Source organism: Atractosteus spatula, chromosome 13, assembly GCF_055471065.1.
Source record: "Atractosteus spatula isolate fAtrSpa1 chromosome 13, fAtrSpa1.hap1, whole genome shotgun sequence".
In the NCBI taxonomy this organism is placed as follows: Eukaryota; Metazoa; Chordata; class Actinopteri; order Semionotiformes; family Lepisosteidae; genus Atractosteus; species Atractosteus spatula.
The window spans coordinates 7,071,790-7,095,956 of record NC_142718.1 but is presented as its reverse complement, the minus strand read 5'-3'; the positions used below and the strand labels follow the sequence as shown (position 1 = coordinate 7,095,956).

At 41.5% G+C, this 24,167-nt stretch overlaps 1 protein-coding gene across 1 annotated transcript in view; it reads right to left on the bottom strand.

The window, feature by feature from the left end:
* dnpep (aspartyl aminopeptidase) overlaps positions 1–22,017 on the bottom strand; it is a 28,731-nt gene extending 6,714 nt beyond the window's left edge. The window contains exons 1-12 of the mRNA XM_088930718.1: positions 21,888–22,017; positions 18,549–18,639; positions 16,883–16,971; positions 15,900–16,013; positions 14,777–14,902; positions 11,366–11,490; positions 9,310–9,394; positions 7,324–7,431; positions 6,027–6,104; positions 4,324–4,395; positions 2,661–2,821; positions 774–813 (exon numbers count right to left, since the gene is read on the bottom strand). Coding sequence (XP_088786844.1) covers positions 774–813; positions 2,661–2,821; positions 4,324–4,395; positions 6,027–6,104; positions 7,324–7,431; positions 9,310–9,394; positions 11,366–11,490; positions 14,777–14,902; positions 15,900–16,013; positions 16,883–16,971; positions 18,549–18,639; positions 21,888–21,893 — 1,095 coding nt within the window. The 5' untranslated portion in view covers positions 21,894–22,017. The remainder of the gene's footprint in view (positions 1–773; positions 814–2,660; positions 2,822–4,323; positions 4,396–6,026; positions 6,105–7,323; positions 7,432–9,309; positions 9,395–11,365; positions 11,491–14,776; positions 14,903–15,899; positions 16,014–16,882; positions 16,972–18,548; positions 18,640–21,887) is intronic.
* Between the last annotated feature and the right edge of the window lie 2,150 nt (positions 22,018–24,167).

Here is a 24,167-nt window from a genome sequence, read left to right as displayed (position 1 = left end):
ATAGGCTGCAAAGTAACAAGTAAAGTTTTATTTCATGCTGAATAGGAAAGAGAAACAACGTGTTGGCTGTGGGACCTTCTTCAGGTGTGAAGGCTCCACAGCTGAAACATTGTGTCTCTTTTCTTTGCAGCATGGAATAAACCTTTACTTGTTCCTCTGCAGCCTGACTCAGAATATCCTGCCAAATGACTGGTAATTGGACAACCTATGTCATTTCCAAAGTTTCTAAAACCATTTCAGAAACAAAATGTGGGATAAATGGGATATAAACAGAATTCACAGCTTCCTCCATTAGTGGGATTGTGTACCAGTGATGCCCAACTGCACCATCTGCATCTGGTAGCATCGTCAAGAACATGATGAAGGGTCTGACATAGACAGCCATGTACAGGGACAATGCTGATATCATGTGGACAAGTACTCGAAATGGCTCACATTACATTTTTAAACACGGTATAGGAAGCATTGAGTCGTTCACTGACTATCAACACCCTTTCATAAACCAGCTCCCATGACCGCCCCATTTACAACGCTAGCGTGCTGGTGAAAGATGGCCCAGGCTTCATAATTTCTTGTTAAAATAACAATCGCTTAAAATCATGGTTAAATTTTATACCAACCCAGTTCAACAAACCGACAAAAATGATTTAGCTAAGACATAAGGGGAGCACAGACCATTAGATCCTGTGGGACCTGAGCTGGTCACCCAAGATACAAGGAATTCTGGGAGTACGACATGGCGGAAGTTAACGTCAATGTAAAATTGCCCTTACCTTGTGGAAAGCTGGTCTGTGATTCTCTTCATGTTTCTCTCTAGAGAAAACAGGATAACAAATTTCAACAGCAGAAAAAAACCCTTATTAGGTGAATTAAATGACAAAACAAGAACATTCTTAATTCATTTGCTGTTTGCTGGAGATTAGCTCCATACACGATACTCCAATGTAGAATGGGATGCTAGTTTTAAATCCCCATGTGTCAATTACCAACATCAAAACAAATGCACTGAAGATGATGGCTAGTACAGCATATTGCCAAATGGAAATGTAATTTAGGTTGTCAGGAACCAACTTGCGAGTACAAAGGGGAGTGAGGAGTACATTCATAGTGCCCTAATGTACTCAGTGAGTACAATTAACCTTCTTCCTGGCTCTTCCTGCACATAACAAAAAAGCATGTCAATTTAAGTAACGATTTACCCAATTAAGTACCTTTCTGACACAATCAATTGCAAAACTTCAGAAGAAAATACGTTTTAGGGATTGTGCAATGGCAGGGCTTTTAGTCACAGCTCTTGAATCCCGGGTTCAATTCTGGGCTGGAGTGACTACAGTCTGGGGTTTACTTTTTTCCCTCATGTCCACATACTGTAGGTTTTCTCAGAGTGCTCTGATTTCCTCCCACACTTCTCAGACCAGCCTGGCTAGGTTAATTGACGTTGCTACATTATCTGCATTCTGATAATGCATGAATGGACTCAAGTTTTGTTATTTAGTTGAGATTTAGTTGAGACTCAACTCTGAATCAATACTGACACCTAGTGGCTAATGATATTCACTGCAGCTCTCCCCTATCCGTAGTTTAAATGAGTAAATGTACTGTATACACTACTGGAGATTCTGAGTGACGATAGATAGATACAACTATCAACAAAACTTTTTTAATATAATTCAAAATTAAATGAAAGCACAAATATTACTAATAAATTTTAGGAACAACAAGACAGCATTAACAGTTATGAGTGATAATTTAGTTGCTGTGCTGATTCTATACAGTAGTGGTAAAAAGCTACATGCCTATGTTAAAGAAATGGTTTCATTATGGATCTGTGGAAGTGAAGTGTCATGCTGCTTAAAAAGCAGATTGTTTCTGAGTTTCGGGAAAGCTTATTTCATTTCTTGAAGGGATGTTCAACACATGTTTGAAAACAATATTTTGAAGTAGTTATGTTTTGCTGCAGTAGTGACTCCCAGGAAAAGTATAAACGTATGCAAAAGCTCGTTTTTACATACAGGACCCCGTCTAAAAAGGCAATGTTTTATGCAACAGTGCACTACTCGGCAAAATTAATTTTGTAGTGCCTGATTTTGTCGCTTTCCTGATAAGTTCACAAAGGTCTTGGAGTTACAAGCGAAAAAAGTTTATTTTGATGCTCATCATATTTACACTTTTTTTAGTGTCTCGTGCTTTTTGTTTGATGTGCATTCTGGAATTGCCTGCTGTTGTTCTTCTTTTACGTCTCCAGCTCACAGTAACGGCTGAAGGGGAGAACGGGAACTAGCCGACAAGCTCCTCTGATCCTCCCACCCGCTGAATCATTCATCTTTTCACGCACTGCAGGCTTGGCCGACTGGAACAGCGCTGTGCCCATCGTCGTAAGCCGGCGGGTGTCTGGGAGGTCCCCATTGGCTGAAATGACCCTACCCATCAATCCCAGCCTCCTCTGCCAACTTTTACTCTGTCACCTGGGGGAGTCCCAACCACAGCCAGCTAGTGACACGATCTTTCACTGGATGAGCTACTAGGAAGCCCCTCTGTATTTGTTTCTTGAACATGCACCAGCCGAAACGACCACCATGGCAGCCCCAGATGAGTGTTTTTGTAAAAGAAAACAACAACGGCAGATCCCCGTCACTGCCCACCCCTGCCGAGAGACTCACTGATAGTTGGGGTGCACGGCGTGCGCCATGTCGGCGCTGATCACGAAGGAGCAGGGCATGGCCTCCTCGAAGGCCGTCAGGTTTTCCTTGCTGGAGGCCAGGCGCCGCAGGATGATCTCGGTCAGGGACGACATGGCGCCCTGCGCGCTCTCCGAGCCCACCTTGGGACACCAGCCGAGAGAAAAGACGTCAGGAGGGAGCGCGTGAGCGCCCGTCCTCTCGCACCGGTTGAGGGAGAACGGAACGGAAACGACCAACTCTTTCGGAGACCTGAACTCTTTCAAATCCAGACTCGAACCTGCTTCTTTAGAAGGGCCTTTACTTAACTGGCTCTGTTCTTTACCCCTCTCTGCTCCTACTGTATTCAATACGCCCATCCACTGCCTCCTCTTGTTGTGTGTTTTTTTAATGTGCTGTATTGTTTTTTTTTTATTGGCGTTCTGTAAAGCACCTTGAGAAGCCACCTGGAAAGGCGCTTTCTAAAAATTCATTATTATATCGGCGATTCAGCAAGCCTCTCGCCTGAGCAAAACAGAAAACGTAATTTAAGAAAAGCGTAAAGCTCCCATCAGCATCTTGCTCTCCTGCAGAAATCAGGCTGACTCTAGACGTCAACGGAAACGGAGCCTATCCCAGCATGCAATAGGAACATCAGTCAGTTGCCCGGACACACACAGACACACACTCACTCGCACCGGGGCCAGTTCTCCCAGAAGCCAATTAAACCCACCAGCATGTCTTTGGACTGTGGGAGAAAACTGGAGCACCCAGAGGAAACCCATGCGAATACTGGGAGAACGTGCGAACTCCTTGCAGATAGCACCCCAGGTCCGGAATTCAACACTAGACCCTTGAGTTGCAGGGCTGCAATGCTAACTACTGTGCTAAACTCAGAAGCATTTTTATAGTTTATAAAGAAACTGTAACCTAATCTACCTGGTGATCAGTGACACACTCAACCCATTCAGGGCTTGCCAACTCTTACCTTTGGCATGTGAGTGTCTAAAGAACATAAGAAACGTTACAAAATATCATGTACTTAAAACACTTTTCTGTTTTCTAGATTTTGCTCAAGCTCAGCTGTCTTTTATTACATGGGACACTTAACGGAAATAATGATCTGCTTAATTGGACCCTCACTGATTATATCCACACCCTGAAAAACCAAAGAAGTAAACTGACTAACTTTACTTTACTAAAGCACAGCCGTTACCAGCATCAGCATACGACTTGTCTAGACTGCGTGCAGTCTGGTTTCAGTCTGGTATTTTTCAAATAAGTAATGTACTAAACGCTGCTAATTGTTTTTCCCATTTTAAATTCAGCCTTAAATACATTTTGTGTACCCTGGAGTCTAGAAAACAAAAGACCATTAGATCCTATGAATGTCAGTGCAGCTGCAGTTTGAAATTTTACACCAACATTTTTAAATTGATAAAACTAAATTATTTTTCAAGGAGCCAATTCATTTGAAAAGACTGGAAGGTTTCAACGAGACATCTCAGCATTCCGGATGGAAATTCCGATGGACAACAACAGCTCCCAGTGGTTTAGAGCACGCAGTGTGACAAAGCGTTCCAGCCTCTGGCTGGTTTGTCCGGGTTTTCTCTAATCTCATTATTCTGGAGATCTCAACAGGCCAAGGCGCATCACATCTGCTCACCTCTTCATTGTCATACAGCGTCACCACACGGATGTTGGGGTCTTTGGCCAGGGAGTCGGAGTCAATCAGAGCCTGTGTTGGAAGGGAAAAGGCAGGTTTGACCCACTGGGTTTTGAAAACCAAAATGGCTTTGTAACCTTTGAACCGGAGCGGTGGCTCTGTGGCTAAGGATCTGCGCCTGTGGCTGGAAGGTTGCTAGTTCAAATCCCACGGCCGGCAGAGGAATCCTACTCCGTTGGGCTCCTGAGCAAGGCCCTTAACCCCAACTGCTCCAGGTGTGCTGTACAATGGCAGACCCTGCGCTCTGACCCCAGGCTCTCTCCCTATCTGTGTGTCTGTGTCTCATGGAGAGCAAGCTGGGGTTTTCCTAATGCAAGGAATTGTAAAGGGTTAATAAAGTGATGTTATTATTATTATTATTAATGTTCCACTCCAAAACTGCACCGATTACAAATACAGTGAGCCAAGCTTGGGGTTCTATTACTATAACTATTCCCTTAAAGTATAAACACACCCCTATAAGCCAGACGAAGACAGATGCCCATTTTTAATGCAGTTCATTGTTACTTTTTTACTGTCAACTTAGCAGACCCAAAAAACAAAGATTGGCGTTAAAATGCCTAGTATTAAGAAATTAGATGTATGGCTTCTCTGAAATTGTATACCTAAAATGATTCCCATATACTGTAAACAGAATAGTTTATACTTCTTTTATTCAGGTTCTCATTTAAGGCTGCATTTAGATAGATACTTTACTTTACTCTGGACAGCGTGATGTGATGTCGCCCAAAGCCAACCCACAACTTGAAAACAACCCAAAAGACTCGGCAGATACACTTAGAATGTGCCTGTGAATTCATATTGAATACAGACTATTAGAGGTTTATTTATTTGATTGGTTACTATTTTTACTAATCTAAATCTAAATATGGACAGAACATTTGCATCTAATTCATTTAATAAATATATATGTAACTGCATATACTGTAGTATTCCATAACAGACTAATACTTTTGATTGGAACAATCAGAGGTTAATTTCACCCTGAAAAATGTAATTCTGTGGCTGTGGCATGTGGCAGAAGGCTCCACAGCTGAAACGGTGCGTCATTTCTATCCTCTGAGTTTTAAGCATGGAATTAATTAACCTCCCATTTGAACTTTTTCTGTAATGGACTTTCACTGGACTGTGGAAAGAAACTGATAGAGTCAGTGTTTAGTGGAGTACAGGCATAGTGTGTGAAGGCTCACTGTCACACAGTAACTGATCTCCACTATAGAGCAAAGGGAGCTACACATATAAAATAAAAATAAAGGGAATTTAAGGGAAATTGTTCTGTGGAATTAAAAACAATTAAGCGGGATATAATAAACAGTGTAATATAAGCTTAAGCAGAACAGACTGTGAGAGTGAGAGAGGAGTAAATAAGGAGCCCAGCTACAGTACATGTGTGGGCTTATCTGATCCCTGCGCAGGGAGGACAGCCTGAGCTGTAAGCTCACGTATCTTCTACACACAACGCAGAAGCATTTCAATTCATTCCTTCAGTACTGCTGAGTCTTTTTAAAACGGGTGTGTCTCCTAGGTTGTGGTTCATCAAGTGAAGCCCTAAGTCAGGGAAAATCAAATTCTACTGTATATCCTTCGAGCAAGGAGAACTGTAGTAAAGCCCAAAAAAATCTGCATTGTTGGACACATCTCACCTTCAGGGCACAGAAACAACTGTGGAGGTTATCAAGACGAGGAGAGAAGATGAACTCCTCAAACACGCCTCCCAGCACCTTTAGAAAAGACAGTTCTCATTACTCCGCTATTCATACAGTATATCAAATATGTGAAAAATATTACAAACTAATTTGAGCTACTAACAACAAAAGTCTTGTATTTTAGCACTGTATTTATGTCTGCTCTGTTGACATTTTTGTTTTAAGCAATACCTGTGGAATGTTTTGAGAGAACATTTCCTTACCGGAATAACAAAAAATGTTTTTTTTTTTGTAAGCATGGATTTCTTTGGCCCGTCGTTCTTTAATCCCCAAAAAATGGTTTTGTCGACTGTACATGTTGTTATGTCACAAAGGAAAACTGAGCTGTAGCTTCACCATAAATGCTGTAAGAACAATTACTTTGTAGAGTTAAAAAGTGCTGCCTAGCAACCAAATTGAGGAGAGGGGTCTCTGTTTGCATAGTATCACGCTGACGTCTCTTGCTGTGATTTCTGCGTTATTACAAGTGTAAAATATAAATGTAATACTTGAGTGTAGCTATCAGAATCTCAAATGAACTGATACTGCAGATCCCCAGCAAGTAAGCTGCTCAGCACAAAGGAAAAACAAAAAAAAAACAGCTCAAAGTTAAGAGTCTCCTTTATGATCTTACATCTGATCATTAGTGTGCTTAGAAGCTTAAGCATTTGATTTTAAAATCCCATTACCGATTCATATCAAGGTGTTGGTGTAGGATATTACAGGAGAATGAGATTTTTGAAATTAATTGTTCATTAATTGTGCAGGATCTTGTGCACTCACCCAAAACCAAACTGCACGGTTTCATTACCAAACACCAGAGTTAAGCATTAGACGGAAGACTGCTGCAGCTCTCACTGATAAGAGAGAGGCTCCAAATACAAATAATAAATTTACACAAAGGGTTGTGTATCTGTGGAATAAGCTGCTTATGCACAGTTTTTGGAGCGGGCTGCTGGGAGTTCTTCAACGCAAGGCTGGATAATTTTTGACGGAACAAGTGAGACAAAAGACTGCAAACGTCAGGAAGCAGGTTGGCCAATTGTCTCCTGTCACTTGGGGAATGCAGGGCCCCTCCATAAAATGAATTTTTTAGGTGCTTGAGTGGCTGTTTTTGGGACTAGGGCCAGGAATGGCCTTTTCTAACCTTCAGACTGAGAAAACACCTTTTTTTTTTTTCCTTTGTGCCATTCAAGAGCACGCCTCAGCAACACCAAGTAAAGAAAACGGTGTGAAGTGAAAGTGTGAAACTCACAGCTGGCTGAGTGTCCACAAGGCAGAGCTCAAAATCCAGCAGGGACTCTTTCTCCACCCCCAGCTCGGTGCACAGCAGGTTGATGAGGGCTAGATGATGCTTCTCTGACTGGCAGCAAGGAGGAAGAGAGAAGAGTGGAGAGAGAGTAAGGACTGGAGAAGCTGGATCCACGCTGAAGTAGCAAGAGCAGTTTACCTGGCACAGAATAGATACTCCGTGATGCCCTTAAATGGGAACGTTACCAGATCTCAACATTGCTACCTGTTATTTTAACCATCCATCCATTTTCTAAACCGCTTTATCCAGCACAGGGTCTCAGGGGAGTTTGTGGCCTAACTGCGCAAGGCAGGATACACCCAGTCCATCTCAAGGCACACACGGACACAAAATCACATCCCAGCTGATTTTAAAAGAACCTACCAGTACGTCTTTGGACTGTGGAGGGAAACTGGAGCACCCGGAAGAAACCCAACATGAACACAGGGAGAACATACAAACTTCATACAGATAGTACCGCAGGAACTGGACCCAAGGCCCCAGTGCTGTGAGTTAGCACATCAATTTTTCATCAATTTCCCTTCAGGATCAATAAAGTCTTATCTATCTAGCAGTACACATGAGTTATTCAATATAGAAAAGAAGTTAAAACGCACTGTATAACAACATTTCTTGTCACTGATCATTTCGAAACCTTTGGCACATTTTCAGATTCTTCAAAAGAGGCTGTGGCCATAGGTCAAGCTATGTACACATAGAATTAAATCCTGTGCCATTTCTGATCACCTGAAAAGGCACCACTGTTTTCTCAGAAAGCTATCAGAAAACTGCTTCAAACAGAAAACGATTTCAAAGAAATGCCACTTCACTGAAACAAAGAATGTTCTGGTACAAAATTAAGCATAACAACTTTAATCTACTTTAATATCCCTAGACAAACAGGTCTTTGCAGTCATTTAAAGTGCAAGCCTTTATTTATTATTTATACTTAGCCTTTATCATTTATTTATAGACTCATTGATATTAACTGCAATTGCAAAAATGGATGACTTGAACTGGAAAACATGCTGTAGGAATTTCCCCCACTTTAAAATCAACCTACGTGTGACCCATTTGTTTCTATTCTCACAGAAGATCTGTACGTCCAAGCCCCAGTAAGGCCCTGATGGCTTCAAATACCAATGAACATTAAAGAAAATTTGGAAAAACATATGGAGGAAAGCATAAAAAGATAAAGTGATCTCAACATTCCCACTTCATGTGCAGGCTTTGACAGTTTTTTTTATTGCAAAATAAAATTATAACTGACTATGATAAATAAAGCTCTAGCAGTTTTGCTCTCATAAGCTAAGCTTTAAGTCAGGAGCAGTCACATGCAAGAAAAAGGATGTGTTAATAATTGAGTGCAGCACAAAAGCAGAAAGCTGGAAGAAAAACTTGTTTTATTTGTCAGATTTATCTCAGTTTCTGACAGGAGGGTCATAGAAAAGCACTCTGCCCCTGCCAATGGAATATCCCATTGCTCTAGGTTGTGACCTGAGTGCTGTCCCACTTACCAGAAAATTAATTTTGGAAGACAGCTCTGTATCTCAGTCATCACTGAAGCCTGTGCAAATGCAGGGCCATATTTATCCTCATGTTATAATAGACCTTTGTCGTAGTTAAGATAGCTAGATAGTTAGAAAGCCTGATAAAGAGATGGCCTAGCTGTGATGAAACACCAGGATCTACAGGAATGAAACACAAACCCACCCATAAGGTAACTTCGGCCAGGGCACCTTTACAGGGTCTGATGTAGACATAAAACACCTTAAACAGGGATGTGTTATGGGAAAATTGTCACAATTTCTGAGCATGCTTTCCTTAAAGTAACCCGGGTCCTGCAGCCTAACTAACATGCCACAGCGACATCTTTAGTGCCAAATCGGGGTGTGAAAGATCACTGAGTTGATGACAATGCTACAGAATTTAGTTGTGAGGTTCTATTACCGTTGTTGTGGCACTGCTGGCATCCCCAGATGAAGCAGAACCTGTCTCCAGCTCTTCCTGCACTGCTGTGGCTAGGATTGGGACACTGGAGGAGACAACGAGCAGGGTCGGAGATCAGCAGATCGCCCAGATTAATTCCTAATAAATGATACTTTCACTTATGTAGCGCTTTTCTGGACACTCCACTCAAAGTCCTTTACAGGTAATGGGGACTCCCCTGGATGATGTGACGGCAGCCATAGTGCACAAGTACGCTCCCCACACACCAGCTATCGGGGAGAGGAGAACAGAGTGATGAAACCAGTTCAGAGATGGGGATTATTAGGAAGCCATGATTGATAAAGGCCAGGGGAAAATTTGACCAAAACGCCGAGGTTACACCCCTACTCTTTTCGAGAAACGCCCTGGGATTTTTAATCGCCATGGAGAGTCAGGATCTCACCTGTCTTCACCCATTCTCTGCAATATCACCTGCTGAGAGACAAAAAAGAAACACCCTTCTCAAGAAACGCCCTGGGGTTTATGATGGCCATGGAGAGTCGACTAGCTCTGTTGGTAGACAAAGACTCATAATCTCAGGGTAGTGGGTTCCTGTCCCACGTCGGGCGCCAAGTCCTCCATGTTGGAGGTTGGGCACAAGGCTAACAACATTGTCCCGTAAGAACCCAAATGTTACAGAAACAGCAACAGGGTGTTGCTGCCCCTACAGTACATGCCAGAAGGCATAACGGGCAAACATCCATCCACGGAGAGCCAAAGGATGGCATATTTTAAAAAAATATACAGTAGTGTCTCCTTCACTATACTCGTGCATGTGACATCCAAAGGACAGTGCCTTTTTTACAGTATAGTGTCCCAACCACTACACTGGGGCATTAGGATCCACAAAGACAGTAGGGTGAACGCCCTCTACTTGTATCACTAACACCTAATACTGCAGTGGCGAGTTGGCGGGGGATTTGGAGAGACGTGATGCTGGGACTTGAAGGACTAAGTTTGAGGCTCGGCAAAAGAAGGGATGGAGGGATATGGTTTTGGGGAGCAGAATGGGATTGGATTTGACATGTCAATGGAAGATTAAACAAGGATAACATGTAATAAGACATGACTGAGCACAGTCTGGGAGCAGGAATAGGGAGGTTTCAGATTGCAAAAAGGAGGCTACATCTGGAAATGGCAAGTGTCTTTTTTTTCATTCACTGCTCCCACTGTTTAAGATTTAGCGCACTGTGTTAACAACCGTCGATTATAGAGGAGTCCGATGAAAATACACCTGGAAACATACTTATTTCTGAAATATAAACTAGCGAGCCTTTTTTAATCTTTCAGCAGGTGATATTGCAGAGAAGACAGGCCACCTAACAGTCAATTTGTCCCATTTGAACCCATGGACTAAGCTACTGTATAGTAGAGATACAAGGGCCTACCTCCTTTTGGAGTGGAATGGAATTTGGAACAGTGGACTGTCAAAACATGATCAGCAAGGAAACTGGATGTGCTTGATGTATGAAGGCTTTTTTCAGAGGTCTACCGCTGCTTGAGAATTTGAGAAATCCACAGATCATGCCTGTGGAAAGCACTGCAGTAAAATCACTTCCTGAGCTTCACTCACACAGGGTCTATACCAAGAGTGACCTGCAGGTTCACAGCCTAGAACTGTCAATCTCTTCCAGTAATCTCTGCATAAGACAATATGTTGCACTAGCAATTGGTACTTTCAGTTCTGTTTTCCTCCTATTAAATTGCCAATCATTTCCTAGGGTAATGTAGTGCAGTTTAATGAAGGAGAGAAAAGCATCACGTTTCAATCCCAACCACCACAAAGACTTTTGTTGGATACAAAGTACAAGTTCAGTAGAATTCCCAACAAAATACAATGATATTACCGATTTTCTTATTCCAGCCGCCGCAAGCACATGTGGTAACAGATGTGCTAATATAACCTAGAAATTAACAGGAAATGTGATTTCTTCATGTAGGAAAGATCATAGATCAACACCCTGTTCTCACTGCTGTTATGGTTGAGCAATGGCAGTACGTGCTGGCTGTCACTCACAGGTGGTTCTCCTTGTTGGGGCCGAAGCTGTCGTTGACGTCTCTCTGGAGGTGGATGGCCAGGTGCGGGATGCGTAGAACAGGCCTCGGGATGTGAACTAGCTTCTGCGTCAACAGCTGGCCGGTCTGCGCGGGGAATCATGGCTAGCATTACAGTCGCATTACAAACAAGTGAACGATTCTAAATGAGAGAAACTCAGTCTGAAAGAATAACCAAATGTGTGGTTCCTTATGCTGGGAAACCTGGTGTCGGGAATATTGTCAGTCTTGAATATACAGTTTTGATTATATAGTTATACAATATATATAATATATACATGATTATATAGTTAGCAAACTAAACAAGGAAACGTGGTAAACACACAAATGTGACCGAGGGAACACCATCCTGTAGACAAGGGTAATACGCACCAGAAGGCACTGGTGACCCACTGAGTAAACAGAGTATATTCCAAGGAATAACTATGATGAACACTAGTGACATGTGTGCCCTCTGCTGGTCACTATTATGATGCTAAATCCTGATGGTTTGGTTCATACTGTATGTGAACCATGTTTCCCTGTTCTGTGTCTGAAAAGGCCTAATAACATCCTAATCATCCTGTACATTTTCAGATGTCCTGTGGCCCATGTTTCACAGCTGACTTTAAAGGACGCCTGATCAGCCTATGGAAAATAATTATCATTGCTAAATGTTAGATTAAATATACACCTGTATATATATCTGTGTGTGGGCACAGAACATCACTTCTGAAACCACTGATCCCCTTCATGATCTAAAATTCATTTAAAGTTATACTGGCAAAATATAGAGAAATGTAGGTACACATTCATTTACTGTGGATCTCTGTGGGAAAGACATACACTAAGTATCTCAGACACTATCCAGAGTTACAATACATGAATATATATATATGTTACAGGCATCAGCAATCAAGTCTCCAAGTCTAATCTATGAATTATATCAATCAGATGTACTTGACTCATTTTCCGGTGTTCCTCATCATTAATATAATTTACACTCTAGTCCACCATGAAATCAGAAGACTGCTTTTTGTTCTCCAAAATAGGATTTATCACAATTAACGGTTTTAAAACATAATTGCTCAATTTTCAGTAGCAGACTGTCAAAGAAACAGATTTCTGCAAGAATAACCCTGAAAAAAAAGAGTAAAACAATTAAGACATGTAAGTGCCCCGAGTCTTTTTACAGCAGCATGCACTTTGTGAAGATGTGTCATTTTTTAATAATAGCCTCTATCTCTAATGTCTTAACTGAATGTCTTTTTATCTTAAACTCCCACAAGTTCAAGCGTCAGAAGTCATGCGTTTGCAGATTCCAGATTTCAATTAAAAGTCGTCTTCTGGGGTCACCTCAACCAGGTCAGCTGGGAAAGGTAACCCCAACTCTCACCTGTCTTTTCCTCTTCAACCTTCCACATGACATTCTGTACCCTCTCTTCATTATCACACATCCTGAACCTGTTTTATCTCTACTTTTGCTCTTCTGTGATGTAATGATCTTCTCAACCTGAAATCAGAACGGCTCAGTCCCTTATCACCTGTCAGATGTGCTCAAGACAGCACCTCAGTTCTCCAACATCTTCAGCACTGTTTGACTCTAATGGTTTCAGTACTAAAACTGGTAAGGTTACTTCATTTTTGCACTTATTCACTGTTAACACAATATACGCCAACAGGGTGTTTACATTGGAAGGAACTGGCTGGAAGGTTGCTGGTTCAAATCCCGCAGGCGGCAGAGGAATCCTACTATGTTGGGCCCCTGAGCAAGGCCCTTAACCCCAACTGCTCCAGGGGTGCCATATAAATGGCTGACTCGGCTCTCTAACCCCAAGCTTCTCTCTCCCTGTCTGTTTGCCTGTGTGTCTCATGGAGAGCGAGTTGGGGTATGCGGAAAGACAAACTCCTCATGTAAGAAATTGTATATGGCCAATATAGTAATCTTCTTCTATTTTAGTCCTTACTTCACTTTGTATGCCGGGTGCTTGCACTAATCTGTTGCTCTTAGGGTCATTTGATTAGTTTAGGTTTATCTTATTCAACCTACAAAATTGTTCCTTGTTCTTACACAAGATGATGATGTTGATGACTATCCACAGCAACCTGTGAGGATTAAAGCTTTGCTTATGTATCCAGAGCTAGCGGCTAACGCTGGTGTTGATCAACTCCAAGGTGTTGAAACGGGGCGATTTTGAAAACTGGGAGGAAAAAACAAACCTTGGAAACAGCAAGCATTTTTGAAGACTTCCATACAGCTTTTGGAAAGAAGACGTTTATAATACATATACCGTAGCTTCCAGATAAAAGAACAGAAATGGCATTCATATGGTTCGTGCAGGAACCCTATATTTCTATACTGTAATTGTCACTAGAAGGACATCTTGGAGTTCACAGGCTAAATAGTTTTTGAAGAAGAGTTGTGGGTGGTAAAGGCCATGTTTCAACGGCTGCAACCTGTCAGGTGCAAGTCTGAAGCAATCGTTCATGGACCTATCAATTTGTAAGTTCAATCAGCGCAAGGATGTGAATTTTGAGATCAACATTGATCAGGCAGCCATAGTGGTGACACAGAGAACCCCCATTTCTCTATGTTACTTGCCACAAAGGCTAGATTGACCAAGGTTTCTTGACGAAGTGGCCATAATGCACCGGAAAATGTGAGCTTGAGTCACTGTGTTTAGCCAGCTGTCAGTCGTTTCTCTCCTGACACCTGACAGCTGAGTTCCTCCCCCATGTAAACAGCCTGTTTCTTCCCAGTGAGTGTTTGAGACAGCTGGGAGGGCTAGTGATACAGCAGTTCTGGATTCAGCACAATGAGCCCAAACACTAAGAGAACAAGAGGCTGGGAGACTGGGAGACTGGGAGACTGGGAGACTGGGAGACTGGGAGACTGGGAGACTGGGAGACTGGGAGACTGGGAGGGCAGGCAGATGAACACATCAATGTGTAAAAATTTTGTTTTCATATTTTGGGGCGAGAAAGAAAAAATAAAAGGGCAATGATGTGCCCATTTTCATGCACAGCTCTTCTTCGATTAACGCCAACCATCTCGCTATTTGAAAGGATCAAATCCCACTGGTGAGCAATGCAAGCAGGAGATGGGTTACACATCCGTCTTCTCAGACTGCAAAAGGCCAGAACAGAGGGGATCTCTGGACAGTGGGTGTCAAGGGGACAGATTTATGAGCTGCCCAATGTGTGAAAAGTTTAGTCAGACAGATTTGGAAAAACAGGCCGTGCAAAGATATCAAATATCATACAAGTATCTTCACACGTCAGGTAGATGCAATGCAACACATCTGTGCATTTGACACACATATTCCAATCACCAATATACTATAGTCAAAAGATCAAGACATATAGAATATGAGAAAAAAAAAACCTGGGGCACCTTAAGCACGACTCTTCCAGCAACAGTTAGGTCCCGATCGAACCAGGTGCTCCAGATGCCCCCTCCGTAGCACTCGACCCCCACCTGCAGGCAGCCCTGGCTCGTCTTCTTTGAACGTGGCTTCACCTGGGCGTCACAAAACAGACAAGCCCTGACAATCAGCTAAAAGAGAAGATGATACCTTGGAAAGCCTGAAGGGCAGAGAGGCGTTCTATTAAAGCTTTATCTCAAAGCGGCACACTGGTGTGCCTTCAGACATTAGGAGTTCTTGTCACAGTCGTGTGCCTTTAGACATTCCCAACCACAGTGCCTTGTCACAGTGGTGTGCCTTTAGACATTAAGCACAGTGCCTTGACACAGTGGTGTGTCTTTAGACATTAACCACAGTGCCTTGACACAGTGGTGTGTCTTTAGACACTCCTAAGCACAGTGCCTTGACACAGTGGTGTGTCTTTAGACATTAACCACAGTGCCTTGACACAGTGGTGTGTCTTTAGACACTCCTAAGCACAGTGCCTTGACACAGTGGTGTGCCTTTAGACATTAAACACAGTGCCTTGACACAGTGGTGTGTCTTTAGACATTAACCACAGTGCCTTGACACAGTGGTGTGTCTTTAGACACTCCTAAGCACAGTGCCTTGACACAGTGGTGTGTCTTAAGACATTAACCACAGTGCCTTGACACAGTGGTGTGTCTTTAGACACTCCTAAGCACAGTGCCTTGACACAGTGGTGTGTCTTTAGACATTAACCACAGTGCCTTGACACAGTGGTGTGTCTTTAGACACTCCTAAGCACAGTGCCTTGTCACAGTGGTGTGCCTTTAGACACTCCTAACCACAGTGCCTTGTCACAGTGGTGTGTGTTTAGTGCCATCTTGTACTATAATTCACTCATCCTACATTATACATGGTAAAAAATAAAATGTTGCTAACTAATATATCGAATGCTGCAAGCGACACCGATAATGTTAAGTCCCAGCTCTGCCAAAATTAACACTAACACAAGATTGCTGGTTGAAGCTGTGAGCCAGTTGATTGAAACTCGAGTGCAAAGAAACACTTTTAATTACCAGTACTTGCAGCAGAGGCCTACCCTATTTGGAGATTTGTAGGCCTTACCCTCAGACAGGGGCTGTCGGTGTGAGCGCCGATTATGGAGAAACCATTGCCAGGCTTGTACAACGCCCCTACGGCAAATGCGATGATGGTGGAATAATTCCTGGTCACAAAGTACTGCCAAAAAAAAAAGAGAGAGCAATTGAATCACTCGTGTGTTGGCAAAAAACTTAAATTAAGTTTTTATAGCAATGACTTCCATCTTCCCACTCAGATTTGTGGAGTGTGTGACCGTGACATTCTTCACTCATGGAGTCGCCGTTGGCATCCCTAACCAGTTTTTTCTGACATTACACCCATAAAAGTGTTCATTTCGGATTTGAACATTTAAGGTTTGATAACCTTGAATGAGCACAGAGCCTAACCTATACATGGACAAGCACCTTTCCTGGTTGAGCCACTTTTTCCTGGTAAGGGCCCCATTAACTAACAATATGAAACTCAAAGTTGTTGTTTTTTCTTGGCGATAGCTCTCCATATACTATAACAGTGCTTGAAGAAGTACACAGAGGCAGCAACCTCAAGATTTTCTCGCTTGTCAGGAAACAATACAATGGAAATTCAAGAACAGCAGTGTTGGACATACAGCTTGTACCCACACAATGTCTCCTTCGGTTTGGCTAAGCTTAATTCTCGTCAAAGTTTTTCTCTCGGTGTCTTGTTTTTCTGTGATTTCTTCCTTGCTTTATAAAATTCTAAAAAAATTAGCCAAGACGAAGGAGAAAACGTATATGGAGCAGGTTACTACGTGTAATCACCTCATTTCAATGTATGTATAACCATGCATTAAAGGAGGAAATAATTCTACAGTATAAGACATGTTTGACTGTAACACACAAGTGCTGGAAGTGATGCACGCTGCCCCCGATCTGATGCTCGCTGCCCCCGATCTGATGCTCGCTGCCCCCGATCTGATGCTCGCTGCCCCCGATCTGATCAGTTCTGTCCTGCTTCTGCCCAGGAACAGAATGACTGGAGGTACACACCTTGGCGTCAGGCTCGATGCTCCAATGCTCTGTCTCCTTTAGTTCTTTAAACCCAGCTCCCAGTAGCCTGGCTTTGCACTCCTCCACAACTGCAGGAAAACAGAGCAACGCATTACACCTCAGCCAACCAGTCATGCTGGTTAACTCAGCTATGAAATGATGAGCATTTATTGCTTTTAATTACAATTTGTAAAGTGTTCCAACACATACAATGATGCTCATACTGTTGGTTGCTTAACCTTTACACCTATCAGCTAGGAACTGTCAATGACCTTAACTCGGGTTACAGCTGTAGGCTCCAGCTGAGTGGGGCCTGCAGTGTGATGAACCTGTGACTGGGATATCCCTCCACTTGCTCCCGAACATTTACAGATGCCCAATATCAAAAGGGCCACCTTTTATCATCATCATCATCATGCATCTGACAAATACACATTTCAGCTGAAGTGACAGCTGAGAGACTGGAAGAAAACCTCCACCACATCATTTCACTACAAAATTCTGCGCCTGTGTAGTAACCCGGGTGCAACAGTTTACAAGCTAAGGATATTCAACACACAGGCCCCATGAGGTGTAACTGCACTTCCTAAAATAGACTTCTCGTGAAGAAATAACAGAAAATAATGCCTTTGTAACAGCACTTCTGAGGTATCATACAGAACAAGAGACTTCAGCTATCATAATACTTACTTGCGAAAACCCAGGTGTCACATCACATATATCTTTCCTGGAGGATCTTCAAGCACTAACAGCTAAGTTCAGCGTTCAAAGTTTAAAACTAATAAAAACTGACTTTGCCACTTGCTACTCGTCAGCAAAATTCTTAGCACCCTTATCAGAAGATCAATGGCTTTGTTAACTGACACAAGTCTTTAAAACAGGCAATTCTAGATGTAAGGAGCTGACATTATGCAACAACTGGAATTTATATTTAAAGACACACAATTACAGAAAAAAAGCAGTGGAGTCATTATATTTAGATATGCAGTAGATAAGTACAGTATATACCTAAAACACAACCGGAAATATTTGGACTGTATGATTTGATATTTGATAGCGTTATATAGTGTTTTATGTAAGCTGCAGTATCTCTTCCATCAAAGATTTCTAAAACAAAAACAGGGTTTTTGTACCAAAATTCTTGCAAACTGCTATGAATACCATGCTGGAAAAATAAAGGATTCTTGATGAAGGCCTGCTTAAAGCTTAAAGGAGGAGTTCCTCTGGGGGATCCTTAAAGCTCAAAATTCAGTGGGAGTTCTGCATGTGCCCCACAGAGATCTGAGCACAATTCACAGAGAATTGTCTTGTGTGGGCCTGTCCTGCTTAAAACAAATGTGGGTATTTTTCATATGGAGCAGAATAATTCATTAACTCTTCTATTGTATTAGGGCTAAACTGAAAAGAAGATTAATAAGCCATGCCCATTTCTTGGGCAATCAAACTGCTGGCACCACATCGGTCTGTGGCACAATAACCGTGTGCGATTTTATTTGTACATTTCAGAAAAAGCACAGTATTCCATACCCTTCTAACACACAAGTATCTCTGAAAAGAATATACACTTGAAAACAAACACTAACAAGATACGAATGCAAACTGATGGCCAAGAGACGTGGCACTGTTTTGCCAGGCCCTCTGAAAAACAAACAGCACACGCCATTACCATGGTAAGGAGAGACGCCACGGTTCACAAACTGAAGAAACTCCTTGGCTGCAGTCTGCACGGCTTCCTTGGAGCTCTTCATGATCGCCGACTGACGGGAAGACAAAGCATACGGACAGGTCAGTTACAGATACTCTATATAGCCACCTTTTTTTCTAGCTCTAGTTTCTACCCCTTTCATTGGAGAATGGGAAAAGTGAATGAAAAGTTGGGACTCTCTACATGCAGATAATCAGAGCCGCATCTTAGGTAATTGGTTTGCAGCCCCTCCCTAGGTAACTGCAAAGCAATGTTGTGTCTGAGGAACACTGTTGTGTTCCACTGTTTTCAAGAAGGAACACTAAGACAACAAAGACATTAGTCTGTTCTTAAGAAGGGTTACAAGCAGCACAGTGGTGCAGTGGTTAGCTTTGCTTCCTCACAGCACTGCAGACCTGGGTTCAATTCTGGACTTGGGATAGAGTTTGTGTCTGACTCCTGTCTGTGTGTTTGTAACTGCAATGTAGTAGTTCAGGTGGGGAGCTGCGTCAGCATGTGTAGGCTGCAAAGGAACAAGTAATGGGTTTATTCCATGCTGAAAAGAGAAGAAAGGAAACACAACATTTCGGCCGTGGAGCCTTCTTCAGGTGTGAGAAAGACAGGGCAGAAAGCAAAGGTAATGAGGGTCCGTCTCCGTTCTCTGTCTGCGTTCTCAAAGATGGTTTTCCTAACTCATACATCAGAAAAGACTACAGAAACAATAATTATCCTGCAGCTAGGATCACGCCTTCCCCCTTCTCTCAGTGACAGACTACTTTTCTTCTAAATTCTCTCTATTCATTGTAGGTTTCATTTCACACCTCTCTTCACCTATCCTGACTTCACATGACCCGATTGGCCACTCTGTCTGTCCCCTGCTCCCACCTCTCACTCCTCCTCTCTCCCAGCTTTTGTTCTCCTGCTGCATTACCTTTGCTTACTGCCCTGTCTTTCTCACACCTGAAGAAGGCTCCACGGCTGAAACGTTGTGCTTTCTTTCATCTCTTTTCAGCATGGAATAAACCTATTACCTGTTCCTTTGTAACTGTGATGGACTGGTATCCCATTCAGGGTGTTTCCTGCCTTTATATTTATTGCAAAAATACTTCATTTTTGATAGCTGCAATGTACTGCAGGTTTTCTATTGTTGGTCTTAAGTTCAGGAAACTTCCTCAAAAGCGCAATTTAGAAAGCGAAAGAGGTGTGGCTTGGAAGCTGTTCATTTTACAAATTCAGTAAAAAAAAAAAGGAAAGAAAACTAAGTTGTGTTTGTCCAGCCAGATGCTACACGTAGCAAACTGCTGTCAATTAAGGAAAACTGAAACTTGGAAAATGATGTGCATTTCAAAGCAAGCGATGAATGTTGCCAATGCACAGATTATTTCGGGTACCTCTTTATTTAAAGTGTTGTGGGATGGAACACACTGTAATGATCTCCCCAGGTAACTATTACCCAGGTTGGCTTATAGCAAACAAGAATTTAGGGTAAGTCAGTTTTAAGTACAATATTTTCAAGAACTGCAGAAACAAGCTAACAAGGGTCATGTACACTATATGGCTCTATATTGACTCTAATTATTCCACAAAATAACAAGGAAAATTCCACTCTCACATGCAAAAATAATTCATCCAAGAACAAGTTTGAATGATCAAGCGTTTTCTTTTTCTCCTTCCACTTTCAATAAAGAAAAAGGTACTTCAAGAAAGCTATACAAAAAAACACTTATTCCTGGTTGTGTCGATGTAAATTGCAGATTGCCTGTAACCACTTTTCTTCGAAAAGAAACACTGTCCTCCTCCCGAGTTCAAAGTTCAATACTCCAGTGAGTGATAAAAACGTTATACATTTCAAATTCAAAGTCCATGAAGTCGAAGGTTTCCTCAGAGTAAACGTGACTTTCTACCCGGACAGAACCTCGTTAAACCTTTATCAGACAGAAACAGAAAGAACTGGCCTGTCTTCTTGAGCCTCTTGTCCTCTTTAATTCTCCGTCTCCAAATGAACACGTGTTGTTCAAGCAGATACCCTAGTTACTGTCAAGAAGCTGCTGAATGAGAAACGACCAAACTGGCTAGATGAGCCGAAAGCCTTAATCTCGTTTGTAATATTTTTTCTTAAATGATTAAACTAACCCTCCCCAGTCAGGACAATATTGATGCCTACAGCGTTCTTGTGTTCAACAGTGTTCTTGGGTGAGTTCCGTTTATAGCATTTTCAAAACAAAAATGCTAACAATAAAAAATATATAATGCAATTTCAGTGCAAAACAAAAACAAAAAAATCTGTGTGCAAATGAAGTTGGAAACCGTTTAGTTTCCAAAACATTTCCCAGCTCCACTAACGCACCCTAATGCTGTTGTAGGTGGAAACACTCTTTTTTGTGAAATATATTTTGTACATTGTCTGCCAACTAATTGTATAAAAGCAAAGAACAAACAAAAACAGTGTAGAGAGAAAATGAGTGGGGTGCACAGGTTGAGTGGTGATTCTCCTCCTCTGAATTCTGCCACAAGATTAAATCAATGTATTTTAACTATGAACATTAACACCTATCAGACTACAATGAAAAAGATCGGGTGAATGTATACACCGTATGTATATAGAGCGTGATTATTCTAAGAAAATATTAAAATCTGTGTAGTTATCGCCTTTTTTCCATCGTTAGTTGTAGCCGATCCGACCCAGTACCGAAAAAACGATAGCTACATTATATTTTTAACTGTGGGATTCTCATAAAAATACGTAAACGAAAGAGATTATTTTTTCTTAAACCGCCTCATAGTCAAATGCGTTAAATTAAAGTAAAAAGAGAAATGTTGCAATTTAATTACAATTAGAATCCCCGTATCTTCACTAAACCTTACAGTAATTACTACACCAGGCATACTGTATCTACTGTTCACGCTTTCGATCGGTCTACTGTTAAGAGTGAATTACAATACCTACAGTAACAATTTAAAGTTCTGGCTGCAATGAATTTGTAATTTGAATTTAGCGGTTCAATATTTTTGCTTCAAAAACGTCAGATACAACACCTATACTGTATAATGCAACTCTTCAGATTCACAGAAGATGCCGAGTACTCTAAAGGTTTTTCTTGAATTTCATCATTAATATTTTCCATCTTCATTTGGTCGGCAGTAGCGAATAAGCAATAAGCATTCTTTAAAAAAAAATAGTGTATTAACATCTTCCCGATCCTGTAACATGTTGCAACAACTAAATTAACATCGCTAAAACTGTTTTCTTATTTAAAAGACAATGCTTATCTTATTAAAAGGGATTATTCTCTTTAATACAGTTCATACGCCTTGCCTTACCTGCATGAGTTCGTGGATGAATTCACACCGGCCAACACTACTGTCAAGACGAAATCGGAAATCAGCTTGCCTGAGCCACCTACCACTGACACAAACTTACCCAAGCAAAATAATAACTGACGTGATATTGACCTCTGCTGGTGGGGAGGTTTATCATTTATTTTCAAGCAAATATGTCCAGCAAAATCAAAACCTTCATTGACGTAATAATTATAAGATTAATTTGAACTGTTCGTCCCCAGCTCGAAAAAGTCTTGGAGCTTAAGCCATTGTATTTTGTAAGTGAAAAAAAATCCCAAACTTTGTGGCTAGAAAGAAAATGCAAAAATATTAAATTTAGGCACATTCTTAGAGTAAGTAAGGCTTCACTCATCTAATGAAGGTGAGCTGGAATGAAAACCAGCTCACCCACACCAGGACTGGGAACCACTTCTGTACAGTACAGTATTTTCAATACCTACTGCTAATTGACATGTTTGCCACTAGGTGGCACAAGATAGCTTTCCATTGTGTTGAAGAGAAAGGTCTATGACATGATAGAAAAACAACATTTTAAAGATCTGGGTGCACGCTTTGTCCATTTGAAAGGAGTTAACTTGACATTGCATTGCACATTTTTGAGTTCTTTCTTCCATTGTGTATTTCTTTATACACAATGGAAGGGTGTATAACACTGCCCTAGGCTAGGACTGTTAGCCCTTCATTTGCTCGTCTATGGACAGCATGTTGCTCCATTGTACCTTTTGGACAATCAATCTGTATAAACCTATGCACATTTTGCACATATTTTATTGTTCTTACAGTGACTATGATCATCATATTTTGCACACACCTATAGTTATGTATTTATTTCATTTATTTCTTTATTTAATATTTATTTTGTATAATTTTTTGTCTATTCTGATGTCTGTTTTTGCTTGTCTTGGGCTGGGCTGCTGTAACACATCAATTTCCCTTAGGGATCAATAAAGTCTTATCTATCTATCTCTATTTATAATAAAAGTCCTTTATTATCACAAATGTTGACGATTACAATTTCCCATTTATTGGTTTGACATTCTTAAATTCAGTTTGAAATTTAAGAATTTAATTCAGTTTTCTTTTCAATGATAGGTCATTTAAGTTAGTTAAGAAATGAGGTGTCACCCATATCCTTTTATGCACATTTACCAATAACGACAGGTCATGTGAAATTCTAATGCTCTGGCTCAGAGCCACTCAGAGTTTAATACTTAATTCTGGACAAGAATGTGGCGTGCATCATTTTATTGATAGAAGAAAAACCTAAATATGCCTCCAAAATAGGAAATACTGGCTTACACCAAAAGTAAACATTTAAGAAATATATTAAAAAAAAGGACTACAAGTGGCACAATGATTTCCTTTGTTGCCTTAGAGCACTGCGGCCCTGGGTTCAGTTCTTGGGTGCTGTCTGTGTGGGGTTTGCATGTTCTCCCATGGTTCTTGTGGGTTTTCTCCAGGTGCTCTGATTTCCTCCCACAGTCCAAAGACATACTGGGAACACTGTCCCTGGTATGAGTGTGTTGGTGTCTGTCAGCCCTGTGATGAACTACAGAAGTTTTGCCATAGAAAAAAAAAAGAAGTCTCAATTTGTATAATCGCAATTATAACCTAATGGAAACCCATTTATATAAAGCAGCAGGGAATCTGCTGGAGCAATCTCGATAATGTTCTTTAGCTTACCGAGCAACAGTCTCACCTAGAATCTGAAGAAGCTCTGGTCTGTCATCAGGTGACTACGCACAGTTCCACAATGCTGCACCCAAGTGACCTTCGAGGGGGTTAACTAGATGACATCATGGACAAGGGGCGACTCCACGCAAGATAGATTACTGGATAGAAGTTTAAGGCCACGTTCTCAGAAAATCCAAGAACGGGGTAGTGCTGTAACATCATAAAATAGTGTTGTGTAGTACAGTGAATAACCCAGTAACCACCTCAGGTGAAAGAGGACATAAGTTTCATGGGGAAACAGCTCGTTGCTGCTTCAAAAGAGGGAGAACTAATGGTTCCAATGCTGAATGAATGGTGGGTAGAGTCCTGCTCTAATAGTAATGCACATAGAAACAAAGACCATAAACATGAAATTTAGAAGTTGGCAGAGAGAGAGAGAAAGAATGTCCAGACTTCACTGTACACTGTGTTTTCAGAGTAAGAGAACCGTACCCACAATTTAATCAAATAAATCCGCAGACGCAGTTGCAGAATGTCCAGGAGGGGTAAGGTACTGTAGGGCAAAGTAGGCGATATGAAGTCTAA